This window comes from Danio aesculapii, chromosome 8 (assembly GCF_903798145.1).
Source record: "Danio aesculapii chromosome 8, fDanAes4.1, whole genome shotgun sequence".
NCBI classification, from domain to species: domain Eukaryota; kingdom Metazoa; phylum Chordata; class Actinopteri; order Cypriniformes; family Danionidae; genus Danio; species Danio aesculapii.
Window position 1 is genome coordinate 19753024 of NC_079442.1, and position 27480 is coordinate 19780503.

General features: G+C 34.3%; 1 protein-coding gene across 1 annotated transcript in view; it reads left to right on the forward strand.

Annotated features, from left to right (window-relative positions):
* The first annotated feature begins 2559 nt into the window (after window positions 1-2559).
* The window catches only part of olfml2a (olfactomedin-like 2A), a 59471-nt gene continuing 34550 nt past the window's right edge, over window positions 2560-27480 (forward strand). Inside the window, exon 1 of the mRNA XM_056463388.1 lies at window positions 2560-2822. Coding sequence (XP_056319363.1) covers window positions 2754-2822 — 69 coding nt within the window. The 5' untranslated portion in view covers window positions 2560-2753. The remainder of the gene's footprint in view (window positions 2823-27480) is intronic.

Consider the following 27480-nt stretch of genomic DNA (forward strand, 5'->3'; position numbering starts at 1 on the left):
ATAAAGCAAAAATTAAAAACTAAATTAATATCATAAATGCGACAAAATATTATTTGGAAATGATCATCATCATCATTCATCATTTTCTTTTTGGTTAGTCCCTTTATTAATCTGGGGTTACCACAGCGGAATGAACCGCCAATTTATCCAGCATTTGTAGCAGATGCCCTTCCAGCTACAAATCATAGCTGGGAAACACCCATACACTCTCATTCACACACATATCCTATGAACAATTTTAGCTTTCCCAATTCACCTATAGCGCATGTCTTTGGACTTGTGGCGGAAACTGGAGCACCCGGAGGAAACCCACGCAAACACACGGAAAACAAGCAAACCAGCGACCTTCTTGCTGTGAGGCGACAGCACTACAGCGCCTTCACGTCGCCCTATTTGGAAATTATTTAGTTTCTTTTAAGTTGCATTATTATTACTTTCAAATGTGTATGAAATAAATATACTTACCCTTTTGGGTTTAATTTGTATTTATTTGTTTTAAATCATTTAATAAAAAGAGTAAATGTTTACGATTTTCAGAAATTGTCAGTGTTTTAGACACAAAAATGCAAAATGAAAATTTATATCATAAATGGGACAAAAATTATTTTTGAAAATAGTTAGCTTCTTTTAAGTTACATTATTATTATTTTCTGCATTGTGATAAATACTCTTTTGGGTCCAATTTGTATTATTTGTTTTAAACAAATTAATAAAAAATAATATTAAATTAAAATGTTTATGATTTTCAGGAATTTTCAGTGTTTTAAACACAAAAAATGCAAAATAAAAAAAAATCATAAATACAACTGAAATATCATTTAAAAATATTTAGTGTTTTTTAAGTTACATTATTATTATTTTCAGCATATGTATACATGTTTACGATTGGGACTAAAATATTATTTGGAAAATATATTTTTTAAAAAATCATTCATTTATTAATTTTCATTTGGCTTAGTCCCTTTATTAATCAGGGGTCGCCACAGTGAAATGAACCGCCAATTTATCCAGCTTGTTTTACGCATTTAAAATGTTCAAATTTGCATTATCATTATTTTCAGCATATGTATGTAATAAATACTCTTTTGGGTCTAATTTGTATTATTTGTTTTAAACAATTTAATAAAAAATAGTATTAAATTGAAAAGTTTTTGATTTTCAGGAACTTTCAGTGTTTTAGACACACAACAAATGCAAAATTAAAAACAATTATATCATAAATGAGACTAAAATATTATTTGGAAAATATTTAGCTTCTTTTAAGTTATTATAATTATTATTTTCAGCCTATGTATCAATAAATATCCTCACTTTTTTTGGGTCTAATTTGTATTCATTTGTTTTGAACAATAAATAAAAATATTATATAAAACTAAAATGTTCAGTGTTTAGACACAAAAAATGCGAAATGAAAAACAATATTATAGTCATAAACGCGTCAAAATATTATTTTGAAAATATTTAGTTTCTTTTAATGTTACATTATTATTATTTTAAGCAAATAAATATACTTACTCTTTTGGGTCTAATTTGTATTTATTTGTTTTAAATGATTTAATAAAAATAGTATTACATTAAAATGTTTGTAATATTATTTTAAAAAAATTAAATTGATATATAATACCATATATAACGTATTTTATATTAAATATAAATATTTTTTTATTTTAATCTAATTTTGGATAATTTATTTTAATCAATTTTTATTTAATATTTTGTGTACATTCTCATTCATTTTCTTTTCGGCTTAGTCCTTTTATTAATCCGAGGTCGCCACAGCAGAATGAACCGCCGTGTATACATTTAATACTAATAATTTACAATTGCTATAATCAGTATTATATTTTAATAAAATAATAATTATTGTAAGCTTCTTTAATTAGAATTTATTCATTTACCTTAATAAAATGTTTGTCATTTTATTTATTTCTCCATTTATTTATAAATAATAATAAATAATATTTAAATGTTTTATTTCCTAATATAATGATGGCCTGCAAATGAAAAGAAAAGAAAAGAAAAGAAAAAAAAGGAAAGGAAAGAAAAGAAATTCTAGCACATTTAACATTTTATTCTAACCTTCTGTGGACGCTTTTATAATCATTAACCGAGAGAGGGCGCTAGACAACAGCTAAAAACCTAACCTAAGTTCTTTGCCTCAAGGTCCCTTTAAATTGTCTCCTGAAAACATGAAGCGCATACCCACAAATTCTTCAAGCATTACCAATATCGATAGACTATATTATTATTATTACTGACAATACCATAGGAAAACGAAGCACTTGTCTTACATTTAAGTCTACGGCATCATCACCAAATGTACTTCTCATAATAACAATTTTTTTATTATAAAAAAATATAATTACTGTGATCATCGGTCACCTATAAATGTCCTTTGGAAAGGCAAGCTACTCATCAGCACAACACATAAATATCTCAGTGGTACAAAAGTGGTGCCAGCGTTCCTCCGCCTTGCATTGGCACAGAGTGTGAGAGAGGATGATGATGAGGGTGATGGTGGGCGTTCATCATCACACATCTGAGCGGAGCTGAAGCTGAAGCTGCTGCGCGTCACAACACACACACATGCACACACAAGTCTGCGTGACCTGTAATCATGGAGCCCTAAACCTGTGTTCTGGAGGATCTAGACTCATAATACCAGACTGAGCTTACAGGTGCCTTCAGAGACGCCAAATTATACCATCAGGTGGAAGCTGTGCAGGATTTGTGTTAGATTAGTCGATGAAAAAATGTGGAGCTACGCAAGTGTTTTAACATACCTGCTTCTTCTGACCAGAGATGCAAGAGCTATGAATAAGGTAAAGTGGTTTCCGTATGTTTGTAAATTTACATTTACGCACAGCTTGTGTGTCTGTTGCCAATTACTGTGTTGCAATAATCTGGTTGTTAGTTAAATTATTTCTTTGTTTTAGTTGGGATTTTTTTTGACAAGTGCATTTGTCTTGTGATTATTTTAATTTGTCTTATGGCATTCGTTTGTTGCACATGATGTTTTTGGCTGATTTGAAGACTGGACATCAAACCTCCTGCCAATTTACGCACAGACATTTTCTTAGTTTTGTAATATTCTGGATGGATGGGAGTGTTATTGGTGTTTGTAGGATTCGTGAGATTTTGAAACGAAGTTCATCAGGGGATTGTGAAATGACGTGTTCGGTAATCAGTGTTAATGAAACGTGAAATTCCACGAGGTCAAAGGTATAATGTTAATCTGTCTTAATAAAAGATGGGGGAACCTGAAATCTAAATAATTTTTGCTCTATAAAAAACTATTAATGTTTGTTTGTGTTGAGCAATCATAATGCCTGTCATACATTTTTATTATGAAGAACATAATATTGTTTTATTATTAAATGACATTTACAGCACCATTTTAAATAGACACATTTAAATATGTCTGTTTATTTGTCTAATTAAATTGTCCTTTATTTACATACATTTTTATGATTTAATTATTAAATGGATAATTTGACTTAGCATTTTATTTCTATCTGACACTCCTGGTCCTCCATAATTCAGTGAAATATTACAAAATAAATAAAATAATACGTACAGCGAACATTTTCAACAAAACTTTGGCATTTCATTTCCAAAAAAAGTTGTTTGGATTATTAAAGTGCGCTTGTATTCAATACAATGTAAAAAAAAGTTGTGTTCTCAAATAAATAAATAAATAAGCATCACAATTTGTTTCATCACTGATAATAAGAAGAAATGTTTTTCGAGCAATCAAAGACTGCAATAATGGCAACTTTTTTCAATAGAGCTATATTATATACTTTCAAATATAGTCAATTCAGAAAAAAGAAATATTTTATATGGTAATAACATTTCACAACATTAGTCAATTAATTAGTGTTTCACTGTATTGTTTGAAAAAAAAATGCAACCTAGCTGATCATAAATCATAAAAAATAGTCCCAAAATATGCCCAAAATTTCCCAAATTTATTATATTATATTATATTATATTATATTATATTATATTATATTATATTATATTATATTATATTATATTATATTATATTATATGTTAAAGGAGTAGTCCAGAGTGTATTTTTAAGGCTTGGTTGTGTTTATAAAATGCAAAGCAACGTGTGCTCATGCTTCATTTGTAGAAAATAAAGTTATTGTTTCATATATCTTACTTTGATTTCCTAGTTTCTCCAAAAGCCCGCCCTCAAGAGGCTCTGATTGGTCAGCTAAAATAATGTTCTGTGATTTGCAGATTGGCTCCACGTCACCACATCACGCCCCTACAAGCATGCACTTTTGCGCTGTGTAAACAATAGCTGTTAAGTCTGGTTTATACTTTCGTTGTTGCGATGTGTAGTTAAATTTTTCGAGAGGTGCTCATCAGCGACGGCCACGGCCAGGGCTATGCGACCATGCGAAGGCTGCACCAGAGCATACGCGTGCACTTGACACAGAAGTATAAATCAGCCTTTAGCCATAACAGTTTGTGCCTGAATTAGACAGAAAATAAAGAGCACACAGCTGAACCTCACGCCTGCTCTCTAAAATAAAAGCTGACAAGTGTCTTTCATTTATATTCAGAATAAGCATGTGTAAGTAATATGAAATGTTCTCCTATCTTTTGCAAGTTTTTCATTTAAGATGTAGAACGCATGGAAAGCGGCTACATAGAGACACTGAAAGCGTTTGCATAGAGACACTGAAAGCGTCCTCATAAAGAGACACTAAGAAGCGTCCGCATAGAGAGACACTGAAAGCGTCCACATAGAAAGACACTGAAAGCTTTCGCATAGAGAGACACTGAAAGCATGTGCATAGAGAGACACTGAAAGTGTCCGCATTGAGAGACACTGAAAGCATCCGCATAGAGAGACACTTCGAGCGCTGCTGAATATTGTGGCTGTTTACAGCAGTTTGACAGAACGATATGAATTTGTAGCTAGATTGTTAGTGCCAAACAGCACTTCCCATTGTTTATATCCTTGTTTACGTCCTCGCTACAACATACCATTAACACTAGACACTGTGCATGTAATTGATAAATTTTAACAAATAAAAATACTTACAGGTTGTGCCTCACAATCCACAGCTTCGTCGGTGGGAGGAGTTTTTAGCTGAATCCAGCACTAAACTGGGAGAGATTCTGCAAGCTGTCCTTTGTCAAATGCTAGCTATATATATATATATATATTTTAAATAATTCTCTGGAACATAACTAAATTTAAATTGTAAGCATTTCTCTCTTTGAGTCGGGACCTTTGGAAGCCCAAATACAGAAACACAACAAGCTCTGTGGAAATAGCAGCGTTTGGACAGCATTTTAGCTTTCTCTGCTATAACATTACAACGCTTCTAGCCATGCCCCGTTGCTGCGCGGGGTGGATGCACAGGGTGTATGCACACAACCCGAAGCATTTGTGATCTCACTAGCCCAGATGTATTTTTTATAGTCCCCAAACTAAGCTAACTCTGTAAAAGCCAATGTCTTTTTTTGCATTTAACTTTGAGAATCTTGCATTCAGAGATGTTGTTTATGTTCACACAACTACATTACACATCAACTAAAACTATCAATTAAAATATGATATCACTTTAAAACATGTTAAATCATTCTATTTGCTAAGATGCACTACAAAACAGTCCATTTCCAGTCTATATATTAGATTGTCCAATCAGAGAGCACATATTCAGTTCATCAGCACTGGAATGTTCACTTGCATCACTCATGTCTGTGTTCAGATCTGTGTCTGTAAGTGGTGTAACTGGACAGAAAAGCCCAAATGGGGAGAAGGGAATTTTTCACAGCCAGTTCCACATACAGATCACTCAGAATAAGTCAAACAACACTTAACAAATGAGCTTTCCCACACAATCTCCCCTCCCAGTGCGGTAGGCAGCATATTTTGGCACATATGCCCTGGCCTAAATTACTCCTGGCACTGCCAGAGCATTCCAATCTTTAATCCTTGAGATGGCATAGTAATATAATTTAATTGCCATTTTAGACCTCTGACCTTACTCTTAATCCGCTCTGGTGTTTCTGGACTAACACTGTGAGAAATTACAACAATATTAAGGAGCATGTTTTCATAGTTTACATGCACTATAAAACGCATTTTGAATCATTAAAATGGATAGTTCAAAATGGATATCTTAAAATGAAATGGATATCTAAAATTGAAAATCTATACTAAAGTGCTTATAAACCCTATGAGTTTCTTTATTCTGTTGAACATAAAAGAAGATATTTTGAAGCAAAGCTGAAAATGTGTAACCATTGACTTCCATAGTAGGTTGGAAACAAGTAAATGAATTTTGCGCAAACTAATAAGCAGGGCCAGACGGATCTGCGGACGTTTTTTTGCTATTTCGGCTGAGAATTGTGGTAAAAATCTGTGGATTTCTGCGGAATTATTTTGGGAGTATCATTACTAAAACATTAATATAAGAAATAAAAAGTAATACCTTTTAAACTTTTATTTAATGTTTCAATTGCAAATCCAATTAGATTCACTTCATTTGGTAAACAAAGCAAGTCTCTCATATAATATATATCTACTAAAAGACAGAGAATATTACTGTACAAACCGCGTTGTACATAAATCAGATGAACATTTTTATATTAGTCAATAATATTACTGTGATTATTTAAATAACTGAATAAATTTAGATTTACACACATTTACTCAAGTAAATAAACAAAATTATTGATGGGCTAAAAAATCTGCAGAATTCTGCGGAAAATCTGCGGAATTCTGCACACGCAGATTCCGTGTGGGCCTACTTATAAGTAAGTAAGTAAGTAAGTAAGTAAGTAAGTAAGTAAAAGTTTACTTATATAGCACCTTTCACTGACATTAAGTCACGAGGTGCTTTGCAGTACAGGAAAACATATTAAAACAGGTTAAAAATCCAACGATCCTTTTAAGGTAGCCAAACACAATGGTATCTTTTTATAATAACTACACTCTATGAATCATTTATTAAGCATTAGCATCTAGTGAATTAATTATTTGTTAAGCACTAACTCTAAATTAATAAACGTTAGTAAGCAGTTTATAACTGCAGCTACAAATACTCTATTCTTGACTTATAACCACATTTATAATGTGCTTAATCATTGTACTTTCATAATTTGTGACTGGTTGATTTTTCATTACTAAATTAAGTATTGCATTATTTACAAACTATTTGTATTTAAGAGTAGTTGCAGGTTTTCAAGATCATTCAGAATGAGTTAATAAATGATTAATAAACTATTGAAATTAACGTTTATAATTCTTATTATTCAGGCATATAATAATGGTCACTATGTATGTTAATAAATGCTTTATTAACTTAACTTCATGCAGTTTTGTAACCTAATCTAAAGTGAGGACTTTTTATGCTTTATAAATCTCTGATAAATGACAATTAAAGGCTCAGTATCAAATGAACAATAATCTTTGCAATCTTATCTAAAAGTAAAATTACTGTAAAGTTTAAACATTGCGGAATAACAGGGGTGTCAAAATATGACATTGAATTGGATAAAACAACAGCAATATAGTAATTTAACAATATAATAGGATGCAATGTTTAAACTGTAGAGTAATTTTATTTTATTTTATTTTTATTTTAAATTTTATTTATTTTATTTAGAATAAAACTGAGCCTTTATTTGTCATTTATAAGGGATTTATAAAGCATTAATAGTCCTCACTTTAGATTAGGTCACAAAACTGTATGAAGTTGAGTTAATAAAGCATTTAATAACATACAAATTAACTATTAGTATATGCCTGAATAATAAGAATTATAAATGTTAATTTCGATAGTTTATTAATCCTTTACTAACTCATTTTAAAGGATCTTAAGAAAACAACCAACTATGCTTAAATAACTGGTTCGTAAATAATGCAATACTTAATTTAGTAATGAAAAATAAATCATTACCAAAGTATAAAAGTACAATTAATAAGCACATTATAAATGTGCTTATATGTCAAGAATACAGCATTTGTGTAAACTGCCTACTAATGTTTATAAATGTAGAGTTAGTGCATAACAAATAATGAATCCCCTATTTGCTTAATAAATGGTTCATAGTGTATAGTTATTATAAAGTGTTTCCAACACAATTAAAGCCCCTTAAATTTCAGATGAAAACAAAATTAGTATTAATATGTTTAGTCTTAATTTAGTATACTCAAAAACAATGGCAAAATCCATATTAAGAAAGACAAAAGCACGCCTCCAATAGAGATCAATGATTTTCATGACATCACTCTGCTCTTCATCTTATAATCTGATATTCTGACCAATCAAATGCACTCTAGTATCTGAAGCATCTAGACAGTCAACAATGATGCTTAAATTTAAAATTAAATCACATGTAATCATATAATCCCATATGGTACATGGCACATCACGCACTGTCAAAAATATTTGTTGATTAACAGTTTCCATAATTTGTGATTCACAAGTGTTTACGGTTATTTACGGTTGCAAATTGTGTTATGGGACCTTGATCTCTGAACTTTGATGTCACAAATTCAACTCTACAGTTTAACAAAGGGACTTTTATTGTCTTTTAAGTAGTTTGAAATAATATAAAGAATAAGAAATTATACAAAGGCAAACAAGTCTGTAAAATAACAGAAATTTTACTGGCAGTTTATTGCAAGATTTTTGTATCGTAATATTCAACATCAACCCAGACAATAGATCCTGAGAAACTAATAAAAATGTCAATAAAAGACACTTTTTAAAAACTTTTCAAGGTTAATTGTTGTTGGAAGAAAGATTAAGGTCCCATGATGCAATTCAAATGCATAAAAAATAAAAGTATGAATCACAAAATATAGAAAACTGCTAATTCATGGATAGTTTTTACAATAGAGTGCAGAGATGCCCAAAGTAGGGCCCACAGGCCAAAGTTGGCCCACCATCACATCTTAGAAGAGAGTAATGAGAGGGATGGTGTGTTTGTTTGCTGAGCTACAATTAATTAAAATTAAATGTTTCAATTAAGTGTTGTAAATGAATCAGATTTTAAAAAGTGTAAATACTCCATTCTGTTATAAATTTGTTTTTACTCTAGTAAGTTCATTATAAAATGAAAAAAAAAACATTATACTGTATCAGTTAATATAAAGCAATGTTTTTTAGTTCTTTAAATTGTATTAAAAATATTGAAATTGGGCTGCACGGGGGTGCAGTGAGTAGCATGTTCGCCTCACAGCAAGAAGGTCGCTGGTTCAAGCATCAGCTGGGTCAGTTGGTATTTCTGTGTGGAGTTTGAATGTTCTCCCCGAGTTGGCTTAGGTTTCCTCCAGGTGCTCCGGTTTTCCCCACAACCCAAAGACATGCGCTATGGGTGAATTAGGCAGTGTATGAGTGTGAATGAGAGTGTATGGATGTTTCCCAATGATGGGATGCAGCTGGAAGGGCATCCAAAGGGCATCCAAACATATGCTGGATAAGTTGGCAGTTCATTCCGCTGTGACGACCCCAGATTAATAAAGGGACTAAGCCGAAGAGAAAATGAATGATTGAATGAATGAAATTTGGAAATTACCCAAGGCAATTATATTGACATCTGACCCACTAGCCTCAATCAAGCCTCAATCAACCCAAGGATCTTTGAGCTGCGAAAATACAGCATTTTAGTTTAGAAACACTAGAGATCTGTTTCAGTGTAGATGGACTGAAATGCAAACTTCTGAAAATGGTTGTGTAGCTTTACACAATCGCTCTCTGATTGGTCTCCAGATTATTGAGTATAATATTGTGCTCACTGATTCGTCAAGCCCCACTCATATAACCATTAGAGGACCAGTAGACATATCGATTCCAGCTAAATATGTGAATGGCCAGTGAGGATAGTCTCATATCATGCAAATTAGGCTGCATGTTGTGGGCGAAGACCATTTTTCTGATATACAGTAAAAACACCAGTCTGGACAAGGAACATTTTTTATTATAAATGTGCACAACTTGACACAGAACATAAAATGTATCAGACCCATATGAATTCTGCACTGAATTCTTAATTTTAAGGTAGAGAAATAGTAAGACATAGACACTGTGAAAAAAATACATACAATTTACAGTAAAAAAAAGGCAGCTGTGGTTGCCAGAATTTTACTGTAAGAAAGACAGAAACAGTAAAAGAAATTACTTTTAAATTTTATAGTAAGCTATCCTATTTCCTTAATTTATTGTGTTAATACACTGATGTTTAGAAGTACTAACATCTTCACATTTTACCTTTGTTACACAGACAAAAGCATAAGGAAATACACTATTAACCAGATTACGAATTTTTACCTGTAAAATCACAGTCATTTTTTACACTGCACCATTGTGTTATAACTATATACGATGCACAACACGTGAAAAGTATTTTTCCCATGTTAAAAGAAGTTTTTTCCTAACCATCTGCCACGGAGATGCACAGAATCTTACCTTTAGAAATGCTTTCTATTTCAGCGACTTCACAGCAGAACAACAGTACTATGACAATGATACAGATTATTGCTTTGTTCAGTGCTTTGCCGGCAGAGAGCTCTCTGCAACTCTCAAATGGTCGTCCACTGAAGCTAAGCAGGGGTGTGCCCGGTCAGTAACTGGATGGGTGACAACATGGGAAAGCTAGGTTTCTGCAGGAAAGTGGTGTTAGTGAGCCCTGCAGGGGGCGCTCAATATGCAGTCTGTGTGGTCCTAACACCCCAGCGTATTAATGGGGACTCTATACTGCTCAGTGAGTGCCATCTTTCGGATGAAACGTTAAACTGAAGTCCTGACTCTCTGTGGTGGTTAAAAATCCCAGGATGTCCTTCGAAGAAGAGTAGAGGGTTTAACACCGGCATCCTGGCCATAGTTGTTCACTGTCCTCTGTCCATCATGGCCTTCTAAGCATTCCCATACCATATTTGGCTTTATCACTCTGTATTCTCTCCACCAATCAGCTGGTGTGTGGTGTGCGGTGCAATATGGCTGCCATCGTGTCATGGTGGCTGCACACTGGTGGTGGATTAGAAGATTCCGCCTTAAAAATGTGTAAAGCGCTTTGAGTGTCCAGAAAAGCACTATATAAATGAAAGTAATTATTATTATTATTGTTAAATGCTCCCGAAGTGAGTTTAAATGCTGATTTATGTGACATGTATTGCCATACTACTGAAAGCAGCAGCAGATTGTTAATTGTTAATTGTTAATCAGAAGCCGTTTAATAATATTAAAGAGTTTTAAAATGTATTAATTAGATTAAAAGCCTTTGGGAGTGCAGTGGCTGGTATTTAAATTTTTCTGTCATGTCGCATCGCTTTTGGTGCAGACACACAAATTGCTTGTTGCTGGAATCTTGTCGCGTCCCGTGTTGTTAGTACACAGTCATGTTATTCCAAGCTCATAAGTCTTCATTTATCTTCAAAAGACAAATAAAATTAAATTAATAAAATTAATTCATCCAAAATTCAGATGCTTTAAAACATTTCTGAGGACATGAAAAAAGAACTGTGTATGAATGAAGCCCTTTAATCTTTGTCTTTTGAAGAGACTTGATTGTTTTGTATTATGATCAAACAAATAAAAATTTTTCATTTCATATATAATGATTTATCATTCATTCATTCATTCATCAATTTTTCTTAGGCTTAGTCCCTTTATTCATCAGGGGTCCCCACAGCGGAATGAAATGCCAACTTATCCAGCATATGTTTTACACAGCGGATGCCCTTCCAGCTGCAACCCATCACTGGGAAACATCCATACACTCTCACATTCACACATACACTACTGCCAATTTAGCTTACCCAATTCACCTATACCGCATGTCTTTGGACTGTGGGGAAATCTGGAGCACCCGGAGGAAACCCACACGAATACGAGGAGAAAATGCAAACTCCAAACAGAAATGCCAACTGACCCAGCCTGGACTCGAATCAGCGACTTTCTTGCTGTGAGGCAACAGTGCTAACCACTGAGCCACTATGCTGCCTAAACATTTATAAGTTACATACATATAACAAGCTCAGCCATATATGCTCGACATGCAAAAATGAACCTTATTGGTTCTCGCAGAAGCTGAAATGCGTTAAGTGACACACTAGAATGAACCTCATTGGTTCTCACACATCAAACAAGCATGCTGAAGTTTTCAGTGCTGTGAAGAGTGTTCAATTAACAATGTTGAATTCTCAATGAGAGCCAAAATGAATAAATTATAGCAATAATATCTCTTCAGAAGACCTCGATTAGAGACTTTGAATTGTCTTTTGGTTTAGGAACTGGAATCTTTCAGATTGTACTAAAATATCTTCATTAATGTGCAGAAAATGAATTCAGGTTTTATGGGTTTAGAATAACTTGAGGATGAATAAATGATTTTTTCAAATTCATTTTTAGATAAAATAACTTTAGCTTTTGCTTTTTGCATGTTTTACACGTCAATCATTTGGTATTTCAAAAGCTCAGCTGTGTTGTTATTGCATCTGATTCTGCTAATGCAAGCGAAGACAGATGTCCCTCAATAAAGTCTTTGGACAGACATCACGGCCGTCATTTCCAAAAAAAAGATGACATTTGTTTCAAAACTCACCCTGGTTGGGTGTGTGAGTGTGTTTTGGGCTCGGTGCCGAGTATGGTAATTGGAGTCGAGTTCTGCTGGGGTTAAAAACAATATATGTCTGCTTACACAGCTGTAGTACTTAAGAGGAGCCTGGGCGAGGATCCTAGTCTCTTACGGCTGGGTGTGTGTGTCTGTATATGTGTGTGTGTGTGTGTGTGTGTGTGTGTGTGTGTGTGTATGTGTGTGTGACAGCTCTTGACTCATTGTAAATGATAGCCACCAGCTTGGTAACCCTAACTAATTGTGTTATGTTGTGATTTTTTAAAACCGTCTTTGTTGTTGGTTGAACGTGTGAAAAGGTGAAGAGGTTAAAACAGCATAGGCAGGGCTGTGAAAACAAAAACCTGTTACTATTTGGGATAATTAGCTGAAAATATTGTGAAGGCTGAAAATCGCGATGTAAAAAAGAAAAAGAGAAAGGAAAAAGTGTAATTTCATGGCACTTTTGAATTCTTATGAGCAGATACCAAATTTAGGTACCAAACCTAAAATATAAAAATACATTTCGTAATTGAAATAAAGCTGAATATTAGATGAAAAGAACTAAATCAATAAGATACAGCACTAAGAACTTCAGCTACAGTTGGATTAATTGTCTTTGGTCTCCCAACTGGACGTTTGCCTGACAAATTCACTAATCGTTTATTTGACATTTTAGAATGTCAGAACATCAGAATTCCTTACTTGTGTCATTCATATGTCCACTGAGGCTTTTTATCAAGTCTGGACTTACTTGGATTTTGTTGATGTTTCCTCAAGCTGTATTTTGAGTTATGGCATGTTATAATTGAATTTGTATTTTATTTGACTATAATTTCATCTTTATATATATATATTTTCGTTTTGTTTATTTATTTATTTACTTATTATTATTATTATTATTATTGTGATTAATAATTTACTATAATTATTTTATTATATGAATATATATATATTAGCATTGCATTGTGAAAATTGGCATTTTCAGTTGGTTTGTTTCAATGTGTTTTGTGATTAATAGTTAGAATATTAATAAAAATATACAGCTCTAAAACTACTAAAATTGAAAGAAAAATGAACTATACATTAAAAAGTACTACTTGTTTAACTACTGAATCTACTGCTGAGTTTTTTTGGCGACAACTTAATTGTTTTATGTTCAATCGACTCAAATTTGTAGGGATAACATAAAGGCATTGTCTGGAACCCAGATTTTTTTGACATTGTACACTGTAAAAAATGCAGGGTTCCACACAATTCATTCATGCTGTCCCAACACAAATCCATTAAGTTAACTTAACACTTTCAACACATTTATGTGGATTGAACATAAAAAATTAAGTTGTCCCAATGAAATCTCAAGAATAGTGTTGTTTCAGCTCATTTTAAATAAGTAGTTTGAACAAGTAAAAAAAAAGTTTTTTAAATGTAGCTGTAGAATGATAAAAAACAAATAAAACATGAAATGATTTTGTCTGAAATTAAATTGAAAACAAAAAATGTAAATAAAAATAGAAAAGCTTTTTAAAATATATAACAGTAATAATAGTATACAAGAAATAAGTATGGAGTGTACACATCTTAATCATCATTTTATTCATTCATTTTATCATTCATTCATTCATTCATCAATTTTCCTTCGGCTTTGTCCCTTTATTCATCAGAGGTCGCCACAGCGGAATGAACTGCCAATTTTTTCAGCATATGTTTTACACAGCGGACGCCCTTCCAGCTTCAACCCAGTACTGGGAAACACCCATACACTCTCACATTCACATACATACATATGGTCAATTTAGTTTATTAAATTTACCTATAGCACATGTCTTTAGACTGTGGGGGAAACCGAAGCACCCGGAGGAAACCCACACCAACACGGGGAGAACATGCAAATTCCCCACAGAAATTATTTGATAATAACTGAAAATGTATGGGAGGGCGGAATATTATGGGAATATTTTCTTAATTTCTTTTAAAATAATCTTTAGATAATTAAGTTTTTAAGAATTTTTTTAAACTGAGGAGAAAATGAGCATCATGTGACATCATTGACCCTTAAATGAAAAACTTTGTTGTTGCATGATTTAATTTTGCATGTGATTGTTGTTTAAATGCTAATTTAATGCCTTCTATTAAACATTATCATATAAAAATATACTTTTCACTTTCTATGTCCAGCCTTTGTGGAGAAATTAAATATTTGCCAAGACACATAATATGAATAAATACATTTGACTTATGATTTACGTCAAGTGATAAATACATTTGACTTATGATTTATGTCAATTAAAAATAAATAAATAAATTCTAGTTTTTGTTACCAATTATTACTAACCAATTGTATAATTGTCAGCTGTCTGTTGCTAATGTTTCATGAGATTGCAGTAAATCAGCCAAACAAGATGACATCCAATCACAAAATTCCAGTGGCCATGTGGCTTCAAATTGGGTGTCACAGTGGTGCAGTGGGTAGCACGATTGCCTCACAGCAAGAAGGTTGCGTATTTGGAAGGCCGGGAAGTGCAAAACAACATTACAAAGTGTGAAACTTTTACGAACTCGAGACAAATTTACATTTTGAAAAGCATTTTTACCTATTATAAGACTAAATTACATTGGAAAAAACGATTTTACCAAGGAGGAAACAAATTTATATTTTAGAAAAAAAATAAACAAGACGCAAAACACTTTTACCAGTCCCGAAACAAACGTACAATTACAGATTATTTTCGGAGAGGGAATGTACTACACACCGGATGTGACTTGTGATTTGTGTATGCTAAATTGTTCTTAGTGTATGTGCGTGAATTAGTGTGTATGAATGTTTCCCGGTGATGGGTTGCAGCTGGAAGGGAATCCGCTGCGTAAAACATATGCTGGATAAATTGGCGGTTCATTCTGCTGTGGCGATCCCAGGTTAATAAATTGACTAAGTCGAAAGGAAAATGTATGAATGATGAATGAACAAGTGTGGGTGTAGTAAAACTAACAATAGTGAATGTTCATTTTTTGAGTGTACACCAAAAGGTGCAGTAAACTGTGTACTAAGGGTTAAGTAAAGGTAATGAGCATAAATAGATCTTCAGAGTAACAACAAGGTATGTGCACTTTTTGCACTCTTATTAGCACAGCATGCCAGGAATGAGGATTGGCACTGATGCCAGACAGGGCAATTTTATACAGAAGGGATGCATAAACAATCCCAAAGTTAGCCATGAAAGATCATAAGCAGAACGGAGAGAGAGAAAGATGGAGGGATGAAGAATTATAGGGTTGATGCTAAAGGAGAACAAAGTCAGCCGCTGTGTTTTGTTAATATCAGCCTCTATTGGATGTTCTTTCTTGGGACATTACCTCACACAGTGCCAATCAAAGACTCAAGCGGTTCCTGTTTATGAAACTGTCGTAACACTTCTGCCACAAGATTTAAACTAGGACTAACCGGGAACATCTGCATCCCATTTAATGCGTCACATCTTTTACCAAGCCGTCACGGTAATGATGGCCATCATAGCTGAAGGCCTGTCATATTTTTATCCAGACCAGACACCGAGCCTCAAAATGCAGCAACAATGCCAATGCTCTTTTATATAGAGCTTTACATAAGAGCTGATCCTTGACCTCGGTGTGTTTAGTGAATGAACAGGAAATACATTGGTTGGTGTGGTGAGTGAAATCTGGACCTTTGGTGCCCTTTCTGCTTGCAACTACTGACCGTCCAGCACTATTATAACTCATGGTCAGCCGCAGCAGATGATGTTTGGTTAATGTTTATTCGCCAGCTTGAACCTGGGCTATTTGCAGCAGCTTTGCATGAAACATTTGGCTTTCTCGGCATTCGTTTTCAAGTGCTTTCTGCACCCTCTGTTAAATCAACAAATCATTGCAGGTTTTTGATGTATGTTTTTGAGGCCATAAAACGGATTGTTGTAATGTTATATTGTGAGAGAATAAGCTATGTTCAAAGTCATTACGCAATCTTTATTTTTGAGGGCTGTTGAATGTTTTATTCTGATTGGTACAAGACGTGTAGTTTACAGCTTTAAAAAGAAAAAGAACTACCGCCATATAAAGTATTGTGAATGGCATCAAATTACTAATGATTGAATTAAAAACAACGGAGAGATGTAAAAGTATTAACTTAATCTAGTGTGTGTGTGTGAATGCGTGTTTGTACACTACCTGACAAAAGTCTTGTCGCCTATCCAAGTTTTAGAAACAGCAAATAATAACTTGACTTCTAGTTGATCATTTGGTATAAGCAGTGGCTTATATGAACAGCAAAGGCCTCTAGATTACGGTTATTTTACCTAAATAAAATATGATCATGTTTTGATTTGTAATTATTTAATTAGGACAGTAAGGTCTGACTTTGCTTAGACAAAAGTCTTGTCACTTAACAGAAATAATATACAGTATAGAATATAAAGTCATGGTGCAGTGGAAAAAAATGTTTAATATTGTGTATGACTCCCATGAGCTTGGATGACTGCATTCATACATCTCTGCAATGACTCAAATAACTGATTAATAAAGTCATCTGGAATGGCAAAGAGAAAACGTTCTTGTAGGACTCCCAATTCATCAAGATTCTTTGGCTTCATCATCATCTTACCCCATATATGCTCAATAAGGTTCATGTGGTGACTGGGCAGGCCAATCCTGGAGCACCTTGACCTTCCTTGCGTTCAGGAACTTTAATGTAGAGGCTGAAGTATGAGAAGGAGCCCTATCCTGCTAAAGAATTTACCATCTCCTGTGGTTTGTAATGTAATGGGCACCATGAATGTCTTGATACCTCAGGCTGTTGATGTAGCCATCCACTCTGCAGATCTCTCGTATTCCCCCGTACTGAATGTAATCCCAAACCATGATTTTTTCATACACTAAACCTGACTGATTTCTGTGGGAATCTTGGCTCCATGCGGGTTACAATAGGCCTTCTCCAGTATTTGTGATGATTAGGATGCAGTTCAACAGAAATATCTACCTTCTGTAACTTTTCCATATGATCAACTAGAAGTCAAGTTATTATTTGTTGCTCTTAAAAGTAGGATGGATGACAAGTCTTTTGTCAGGTAGTGTATGCAGTGTCTTAAAGTAAGACTGAACTCACTATAGTTTGGCTAAAACTGTTGTTCTCTCACTAAATGTATTTTGTGTTTCTTTTGGTGAGAATGTAGTTCTCCCACAAATACAGTTTATTCATGAGAATATCACCTATTTGAAAATGTGTTTGAACTGTATCAGAGATGTGAGTTTCTGCGTGTCAGCAGCTGTTAATTGTTCACTTACACAAATGAGAGCATCCTTATCATGGACAGTTTTTGTGGAATATGGTGGGTACCTCTGTAGGGGATACTCATGAATTATAATTACACTGTAAAAAAATTTAAGTCAGTACAAGAACCACAGAAAAACAAAACATAATCCTTATTTCCTTTCGTTTTTTCTTGTTCACTCAACTTTTGAAAACATCAGCTGCACTGGCCTAAAATAATTTTTCAGTAATACAAAAAACATTGAGTTGGGTTAACATAAGATTATTAGTTTTCTGGAGAGGTGAACTGCTCTGTAACAAAACTTTTTCAGTGCCAACTGTAATTTTTTTGCCTGCAGAACTGGAATGCCTGACGTTGAGTGACCAAAAAACCCCACAATGCTTATTTCGATCAGCCAGTCGACAATGGCTTCTGGTGGGTTTACGTGAGAAGAGCAGGCACGAATGGCACTCACAAAAGAAATTTGAGATCTGAAAAAGTGTACACAGCGACCTCGGGTGGATTCGTGCAAACAAAAACTGCCAAAAAAAAAACAGCTCCTGTAACGTATTTAGCGATCTCCAGAAATGTATATAGGGGTACCTTTCTATAATGAGCCTGGGTTGAATGTATTATAAGCACATATTTAAGCTGTATGCACTTTTGGTACACATTGATTCAGAGAGCATAACGTTTGTATCAATAAGAGACTCAATTATAGTGCTGTGTTAAAATAATGACAAGAATTTGAAAAAGCATTACATATAATCTGGTATTAACCTCAGAGCTCACAACAGGTATCAGTATCAGTTATTATTGTGAATATCTGAGAGACTCTTTTTTTGTAAGTCGCTTTGAATAAAACTGTCTGGGGAATGACTAAATGTAAATGTAAATAAATGGTTAGCTCTGTCGCCTCACAGCAAGAAGGTCACTGGTTTGAGTCCTGGCTAGGTCAGTTGGCATTTCTGTGTAGAGTTTGCATGTTCTCCCATTGTTGGCGTGGGTTTCCTCCAGTTGCTCTCGTTTTCCCCACAGCTAAAAAAACATGCGCTATAGGTGAATTGGATAAACAGAAATTGGTCGTAGTGTATGAGTGAGAATGTGAGTGTGTATGGGTGTTTCCAAGTATTGGGTTGCGGCTGGAAGGGCATCCACTGCGTAAAACATATGCTGGAATAGTTGGAGGTTCACTCTGATGTGGAGATCCCTGATAAATAAGGGACTAAACTGAAAGAAAATGAATGAACGAATAAACCCTGAACCTGGCAAACGTAAATGGATAGATTTATGAACTATGGGTGTGTCACAGTCAGCTCCCTAGTAAGTCAGTGCACTATCCAGGGAGTCAAACACTTTCAAAATCATTCCAGTTCGCTGAATCATTCGGTACATAATTCCCATAGTGCATGAACTAATGAACTAGTGATGATCACACTCCCATGCAGGATAAACAAAACAAGTCATACAATTCAATTCAAATCAAAACAAATCATGTGTCGAGCAGTGTTACACAACATTGTTGATTATAAATAATAGTGATCTTTTAATTCACAAACATGTAATCATTTTGGAAAATGAGTCATTGTGGTTTCATTGTGTGTAAAACGTTTCCTTTTGTCCGAACTCATGTTCAGAAAGTGAACTAAAAAGGAAATAGCAAAGATTATTTGCAAACAGCTGCTTATGATTACTTATACGTTTATAGATTTTAATAAGTACTGGTCAGAAAAAGCATGTTATTTCGTTTTACATAAATATAACTGTTTTGCTAAACGGTGATGGAACATTTTTTCACACATATACAGTTGAAGTTTATCACATCTGATCATTTCTGGAAGCTGATTCCAGCAGCGAGGGCCGTAGTAGCTGAAAGCCGATTTACCCTGCTTTGACTGAACTTGAAATTTCTAGTTTATATGATCCTAAATATCTGAGTGGGCTATTAGGTTTATATTCACTGAGCATATCTGTAATGTATTGAGGTCCTAGGCTATTTAGTGATTTATAGACAAGTAGTAATATTTTAAAATCTATTCTGAATGTAACTGGGAGCCAGTGTAAAGACCTGAAGACAGGTGTGATGTGCTCTGATTTTCTGGTTCTGGTCCGCAGCGTTCTGGATGAGCTGTCTGGACTGTCTGACTGTCTTTTTGGGAAGGCCAGTTAAGAAACCATTACAGTAATCCACCCTGCTGCTGATAAAAGCATGAACAAGTCCTCACTGGAAACAAAGCATCTAATTCTTGCAATGTTTTTGAGATGGTAGTATGCTGATTTACTAACTGCTTTGACATGACTATTGAAACTCATATCTGATATATATTTACATGTATGTATGTATGTATGTATGTATGTATGTATGTATGTATGTATGTATGTATGTATGTATGTATGTATGTATGTATGTATATATGTATGTATGTATGTATTTGAATTTTTTTTCTTTTTAAATATTTCTCAAATGATGTTTAACAGAGCAAGAAAATTTTTACAGTGTATTTGATCATATTTTTTCTTCTGGAGAAAGTCTTATTTGTTTTATCTCGGCTAGAATAAAAGCAGTTTTACAAAATTATTAGCCCCTTTAAGCTAGATTTTTTGATAGTCTACAGAACAGGTCATTGTTATATAATAACTTGCCTAGTTACCCTAACCTGCCTAGTTAAACTAATTAACCCAATTAAGCCTTTAAATGTCACTTTAAGCTGTTCAGAAGTGTCTTGAAAAATATCTAGTCAAATATTCTTTACTGTCATCATAACAAAGATAAAATAAATCGGTTATTAGAAATGAGTTATTAAAACTATTATGTTTAGTAATGTGTTGAAAAAAATCTTCTCTCTGTTAAACAGAAATTGGTGGAATAAAATAAACAGGGGGGCTAATAATTCTGACTTCAACTGGATATAAATGCATTATGACAATGTGTTCAATCATTTTGCATGTAAATACTTATGCTAAGAAGTAATGCCTAAATGTTGTGGGCTGAGACTATTCTGACAGAAACCAGTATAGTACATTTTGATCAACATGACACAAGCAACTGATAATGTAGGAAACATCAGAGAATTGCACTTAATCATTTGCATGTGTGTACACAAGCATTTGGAACTTGAAACTGCTTTTTTGATGTGCACAGGTGACACAAGAGGTAGTTTTGAGAATTTTAATTCTGATCTGTACAAGCGACTGAAAAAAGCTGTAACCTGTGTAGCCATTGCCTTCCAGGGGTAGAAAATTAAATACAGCGTAAGTCAATGGCTACACATTCACTTCACACTATCTTATTTTGTGTTCATCACAAGAAAAAAAAATCTCAAATAGGTTTGGGACATATAATATATTGAAATTGGAACATATAATATAATGAAATTAAAATAATTTCAACCCTGGACACGCTGGAGGGACTATGTCTCTCGGCTGGCCTCGGGATCCCCTCGGAGGAGCTGGAGGAAGTGTCTGGTGAGAGGGAAGTCTGGGGTTCTATCCTAAGACTGCTGCCCCTGTGACCCGGTTCCGGAAAAACGGTTGAAAATTAATGAATGAATGAAAACAATTTTATTTTGATCAGAGGTAACATATAATTAAGTAAATAGAATTAACTCATAATATTTGGCAGCATTACTACAAAAATAATTCTTTCAGGCTAACATGCAATGATTACCTGTCTAAAACCATAAAAAGAAATGCTTGTGTTATAATTAAACAGCATTTAATAAAATGGCTCTATCTGAGACAGATTCTGTCAGTGGTGACGCATCTGTTGTTCTTCCTCAGCCAGAACGTCCCTCATCTCTTGGCTGCTGAAAGCTTGAAGTGTTTGAGCTTCTGAGACAGTCGTCACACATAAACAGGCTCTGCTGGAATGTAACTGTGTGTCTTTAAAATCCACAAGTGCTCACTAAGCTGGTTTGAGGCTAATTGACACGTCTGTCCTAATGGTGTGTGTGTGTCTGTGTGTGTCTGCTGGAATGGAATGATGGAGAGTCTAAGTGTCTTCACATCCATTGTTTTGCAGTGACTGTAGTAACCGCAGTTATTTCAGCTAATACAATATTTGTTTTGTATGGATAGAAATGTTGATTTATTTTTTGTTGATGTATTTTCTGACCGCAGGAATGACAGCCCAACTTTTAATCACCCATAGAGCCAACTAATATAAATTGTAAGATTGTCTTAGTATGTTTGCATTGATTTTTTTTTGGACATGCTCTGAATTTATAACATTATTATGTCAACAGAAAGTTGTCCTTTAAAAGGTTACTGCCTTGCATTTTTAAGTAATGAAAGTAGACTATTAAAAACCTGCCAGGAAGAACCAAAAAGAACTTTTTACATTCTTCAAAGAACCATTTTTCCCATGTTTAAAGAACAGTTTTACACAAATGTTCTTTATTTATAAGTGCAGCTTTAAAAATCATTTAAAGAATGGATAGATGGATGGATGGATGGATGGATGGATGGATGGATAGATGGATGGATGGGTGGTTGGTTGGATGCATGGAAAGTTGGATGGATGGATAGATGGATGGATGGTTGGTTGAATGGATGCATGGTTGGTTGGTTGGATGCATGGATAGATGGAGATAAATGGAAAGTTGGATGGATGGAACGTTGGTTGGATGCATGGATAGATAGATAGATAGATAGATAGATAGATAGATAGATAGATAGATAGATAGATAGATAGATAGATGGATAGATGGATAGATGGATGGATGGATGGATGGATGGATGGACGGATGGATGGATGGATGGATGGATAGATGGATGGATGGGTGGTTGGTTGGATGCATGGAAAGTTGGATGGATGGATAGATGGATGGATGGTTGGTTGAATGGATGCATGGTTGGTTGGTTGGATGCATGGATAGATGGAGATAAATGGAAAGTTGGATGGATGGAACGTTGGTTGGATGCATGGATAGATAGATAGATAGATAGATGGATAGATGGATAGATGGATGGATGGATGGATGGATGGACGGATGGATGAATGGTTGAATGGTTGGCTGGTTGGATTCATGGATCAAAAATGTATCAATACAAATAGTGGTCAGACTTTATTTTGATGGTCCGTTTGTTGAATTTAAGTTACATTACATTGATATGCCAACTAATTCTCATTAGATTAAAAGCAGACTTTTAGGGTTGAGGTTAGGGTTAGTGTAAGTTGACATGTACTTGCAAAGTTTCTTGTAGTCAGTTTAATGTCTGTTTAGCAGCAGTATCAACAGATATTAAGCAGACAGTTTACTAATACTCAATTGGATCATCAAAAATAAAGTGTTACCCAAATAGTTTATGCTCAAAGCACCACAACTGTTTGCATTATTTTTCTAAGTGTAATAAAAGATCGCATCAAATCAGCATCTTAAAAAGATAATGAAGATCAGAAATTTGAAATTCCCTTAACCAAATAAATTATGTTTTAAAATATGTTAACAGAAAACAGTTTTCTTGAATAGTAACATACTGTTACTACAATGAATGGACGGATGGACGGACAGACGGACGGACGGACGGACGGACGGACGGACGGGCAGGCAGGCAGGCAGGCAGGCAAGCAGGCAGGCAGGCAGGCAGACAGACAGACAGACAGACAGACAGACAGACAGACAGACAGACAGACAGACAGACAGACAGACAGACAGACAGATAGATAGATAGATAGATAGATAGATAGATAGATAGATAGATAGATAGATAGATAGATAGATAGATAGATACCCAACAAAAACACAACGTCATAAGACATTAATATTAGGTTAGATTTAGGTCATGACGTCCGGTGACCAAAATTTAATGTCTAGCCAGTGTCTAAGAACAACTTTATTTTGATGTCCAATAACGACGTGAAATGACATTGATAGGTTCTTAAAGCAACATCTTTAACATCTTAAACTAACATTTATTTGTCAGGCAACAAAAACCCAACGTCTAATAGACAACATATTGTCCACACAATGTCAAGCTGTAACATTATTAGACTTTTATATTTTGTTGTTTTTAGGTTACATTGGAAAGTAACCAAAATGCAATGTCTGTTCGAAGTTGGACATTGACGTCAACCCGATATGGATGGTTGGATGGATGGATGGATGGATGGATGGATGGATGGATGGATGGATGGATGGATGGATGGATGGATGGATGGATGGATGGATGGATGGATGGATGGATGGATGGATGGATGGATGGATGGATGGATGGATAGATAGATAGATAGATAGATAGATAGATAGATAGATAGATAGATAGATAGATAGATAGATAGATAGATAGATAGATAGATAGATAGATAGATAGATAGATAGATAGATAGATAGATAGATAGATAGATATATAGATGAATGCACACTTGATATGAACCGTGACTCTGGTCACTTCAAAGGGTTGTATCTTTGAAACTTTAGACGCTCTAGACAGTTTGGTGTTTATTTTAATGTGGGATCATCTTGAATTTTATCCATAAACTTGCTTTAGTGTTGTTTCAAAGCTCTAGATTAAAAGGAGAAGATGAGCCGCCATTGACAACACCTCATTGAAAGAGAGACCAGACTCATAACCTGAACTCCTTGTCCAGGCATGAGGTCATTGGGTTAAGAGGCTTTTTTTCGGGGAAAGCAGCCAATGTTGACAACTGCTCCTGCCAAGTATTTTTGGAGAAACAACTATCTTATCTCAGGATAGCAGCACATTCCCTGTTTGGTCAGTTGCAAGGTATGGCTCAGTTCAGCCAGACCAAATGTCAGTGTAGCAGGTTCAGATAACAAATGTGTTTGTTTGCATGACCTGCAACTGTTGGAATGCAGTTTATTTCACTGATAGAGCAATATATGTGAAACAGACACTTATTGGACTGTTAACTTTGTGGGTGAAATTTTAATACTTCTTTATATATATATATAAAAGTGTTGTTTATTGGAGATACAATTTTTTCAACATATTTCAAAGCATTATAGTTTTAATGAATCATTTAATAACTAATTTAATTTGTGCTTGCCATGGTGTTAGTAAATAATGTTTTACACTCTCTGAATTAAAGGTTCAGGAGCTGTCACTGAGGCAGTATCTTTTCAAACGGTGCATATTTGTATCCGAAGGGTCCATACTGGTACCTCAAAGCTACCTTTTAGGTACATTTGGGTACTAATAAGCACCTTTTAGGTACCACGGTTTGGTTCTACAGCCATAAAAGCGTACCAAACCGAACCGTACCGTACCGTACTGTACCACTCAGTGGAAACGGGCCAAAAGCGTACCAAACTGAACCGTACCGTACCGTACCACTCAGTGGAAACGGGCCATATGATTTAACCGCATTTATTGATTCAGTGTGACTAATAATAACTCGACTAAATAATTATCTTATAGAAAGATTTAATTCTATGAGATAGAAATATTCAACTTTTGTTATAAAGTGAGTTTTTGGTAAACACATGTCATTAAAATGTAATGAAATGTAATTTTAATATCACATGTCATTAAAATGTAGTATTTTCACTTGTTTTCAGATGTAGCAGCAACACAGAACCGTAGCTTACTGTAAAATAGCAGAATGATCATCTCTTATTTTAGAATTGCACAGATTATACCCCGCTGGGTATAAAAGTGTAACCTAAATTTAATAATAAAAAAAAAAAAAACTGAAGGCATAGTTCAGCAAAAATGAAAGTTCTGTCATCATTTACTGACACAGACTGATTTTGTAATTGACATGGACCAATAGTAGCTCTAAGGTGATTAGGAGCCAAAACAAACTCCCCCAACAGTTCACTTAGGTGAGCTGTTTTGAAATGCTGTAACAAACTCAAAAAGAACTTAGTTTCAGATGGATTTATTTTTTTCTCAAAATGATTTCATGTCACACACCCTTTAGGACAGAAGCTTTTTTGGGAGATAGAATGCTTTCAACCACATGAGTGTGTATACTACAACAACAATCTTACTGTATGTGTTTTCAGCTACCTGACAAATGGGCAAGCCTTACATCTATGTGAATCAGACCATTAATTTCAGTATAATGATGTATTTCTAACTGAAGCTGAATACTGAGTAGGGGGCGGGGCTTTAACTTTGTGCAGCAAACTAAAGGTTGGAATGGTGTTGTTAAGCATATTTTACCTATGATGCACTGACCTCATCAGAGAACATCAACTGCTATTCCAGAGCAGAAGCAAATGGTTTGATTTTGATTACAAACCACCAAAACAAACAATATATTTCAATGGAATAATTTCCAGGGATTAATTGTTGTTGATTTCATGCAGACTTTGAAAAGTTTTTCACCCCGATTACACCTGTATTTGCTAATTGTGACCGGTTCAAAAAAAAGCATATTAATATAAAGGTCTCCATTTTAATGATCTAGGCGCAAAGTCGCCTAGCGAATGGAGCAAAAGTATTAGGGGTGTTGGAATCCACTTTTGCTATTTTAACCCTCTACTGCACAGTGTTACCATATGGCAACATGATACTTATGTTCATTTCCCTGTCACTGTTTCTTTAAGCCCTACATAGAATTTTTTTTTTTGTTGGAAAGAGAAGACCTTTGTGTAGCCAATGATGTGCTTTGGTTAAGTCACATGACATGCTGTGTTTTTCTCTTGCGCGATTTCTAAGAAACTGACGTTTACTGTAAGTAGCTGCTAAATGCAAATGTAAATGTTAATAAAAACAAAGGATCAAATCATGTCAGATCCACAAAAAAATCTGAAACATCACCTCCAGTAAATTATGATGACATTTTCACAACTCAAATTTTTTTAATCAAGTTAGTTTTTTGTAAAACAATCAAATGTGTGTGTTCATAAAGTACCAAATGTACATGTCATTAAGTACCTTAAAAAAAGTAATTTTTCCAAAAATTTTTTTACAGCACTTCAAGTTAAGCCAATTTTTTATATAGATTTATCATAATGCGTGCGGTAGAGGGTTAAGGACAAAAAAATACAGTTTGCGCCACGGTGCATGGTCTAACAGGGTTGTGCTTATTTTCTTAATGTGTTTTGAGCATAACGTGCATTAAACCAATCAGAGTCATATCTCCCATTCCCTATAAGAGGCAGTTACGTTGCACTATGGTGCATTTGCTATTATAGCGGACTTTGTAAATAAAGTAAAGTTACTTTACTTTTACTCTTTACTTTACTCCTTTACTTTTGTGGAGTAAGGAATCGGTGTTGTACGCACTCAACTGAAGACATCCATCAGCCTACATATTTAATTTTGTTTGTTAATCAAATGATTTGTTTCAAAACTATTTCTAAATTCAGTTTTAATTTCCAGCAATTGAATAAATGAACAATAATATCAAAGTGTGGATTTGTATCCAAACACATGTCCTATTCTTATGCCCCATATTGTGATGTATACGTCTCCAAAGCCAGACAGATGGACAAAACTAAGCTTGCTTTTTTTTAAACAAATATGAATATGCATATAACAAATAATACGGATAATAATAATATTATACAAATTGTCATGAATACACTTTAGACAAGCTTTTAGTTGGTTAATAGTGCAGTCTATTTCATTTCTTCAATATAGCAACGCACCAACAATGTGCCTTAATACACCCTCTTTTTCTGACCAGTGCACCCATGCGTCTACAAAGTGGTGC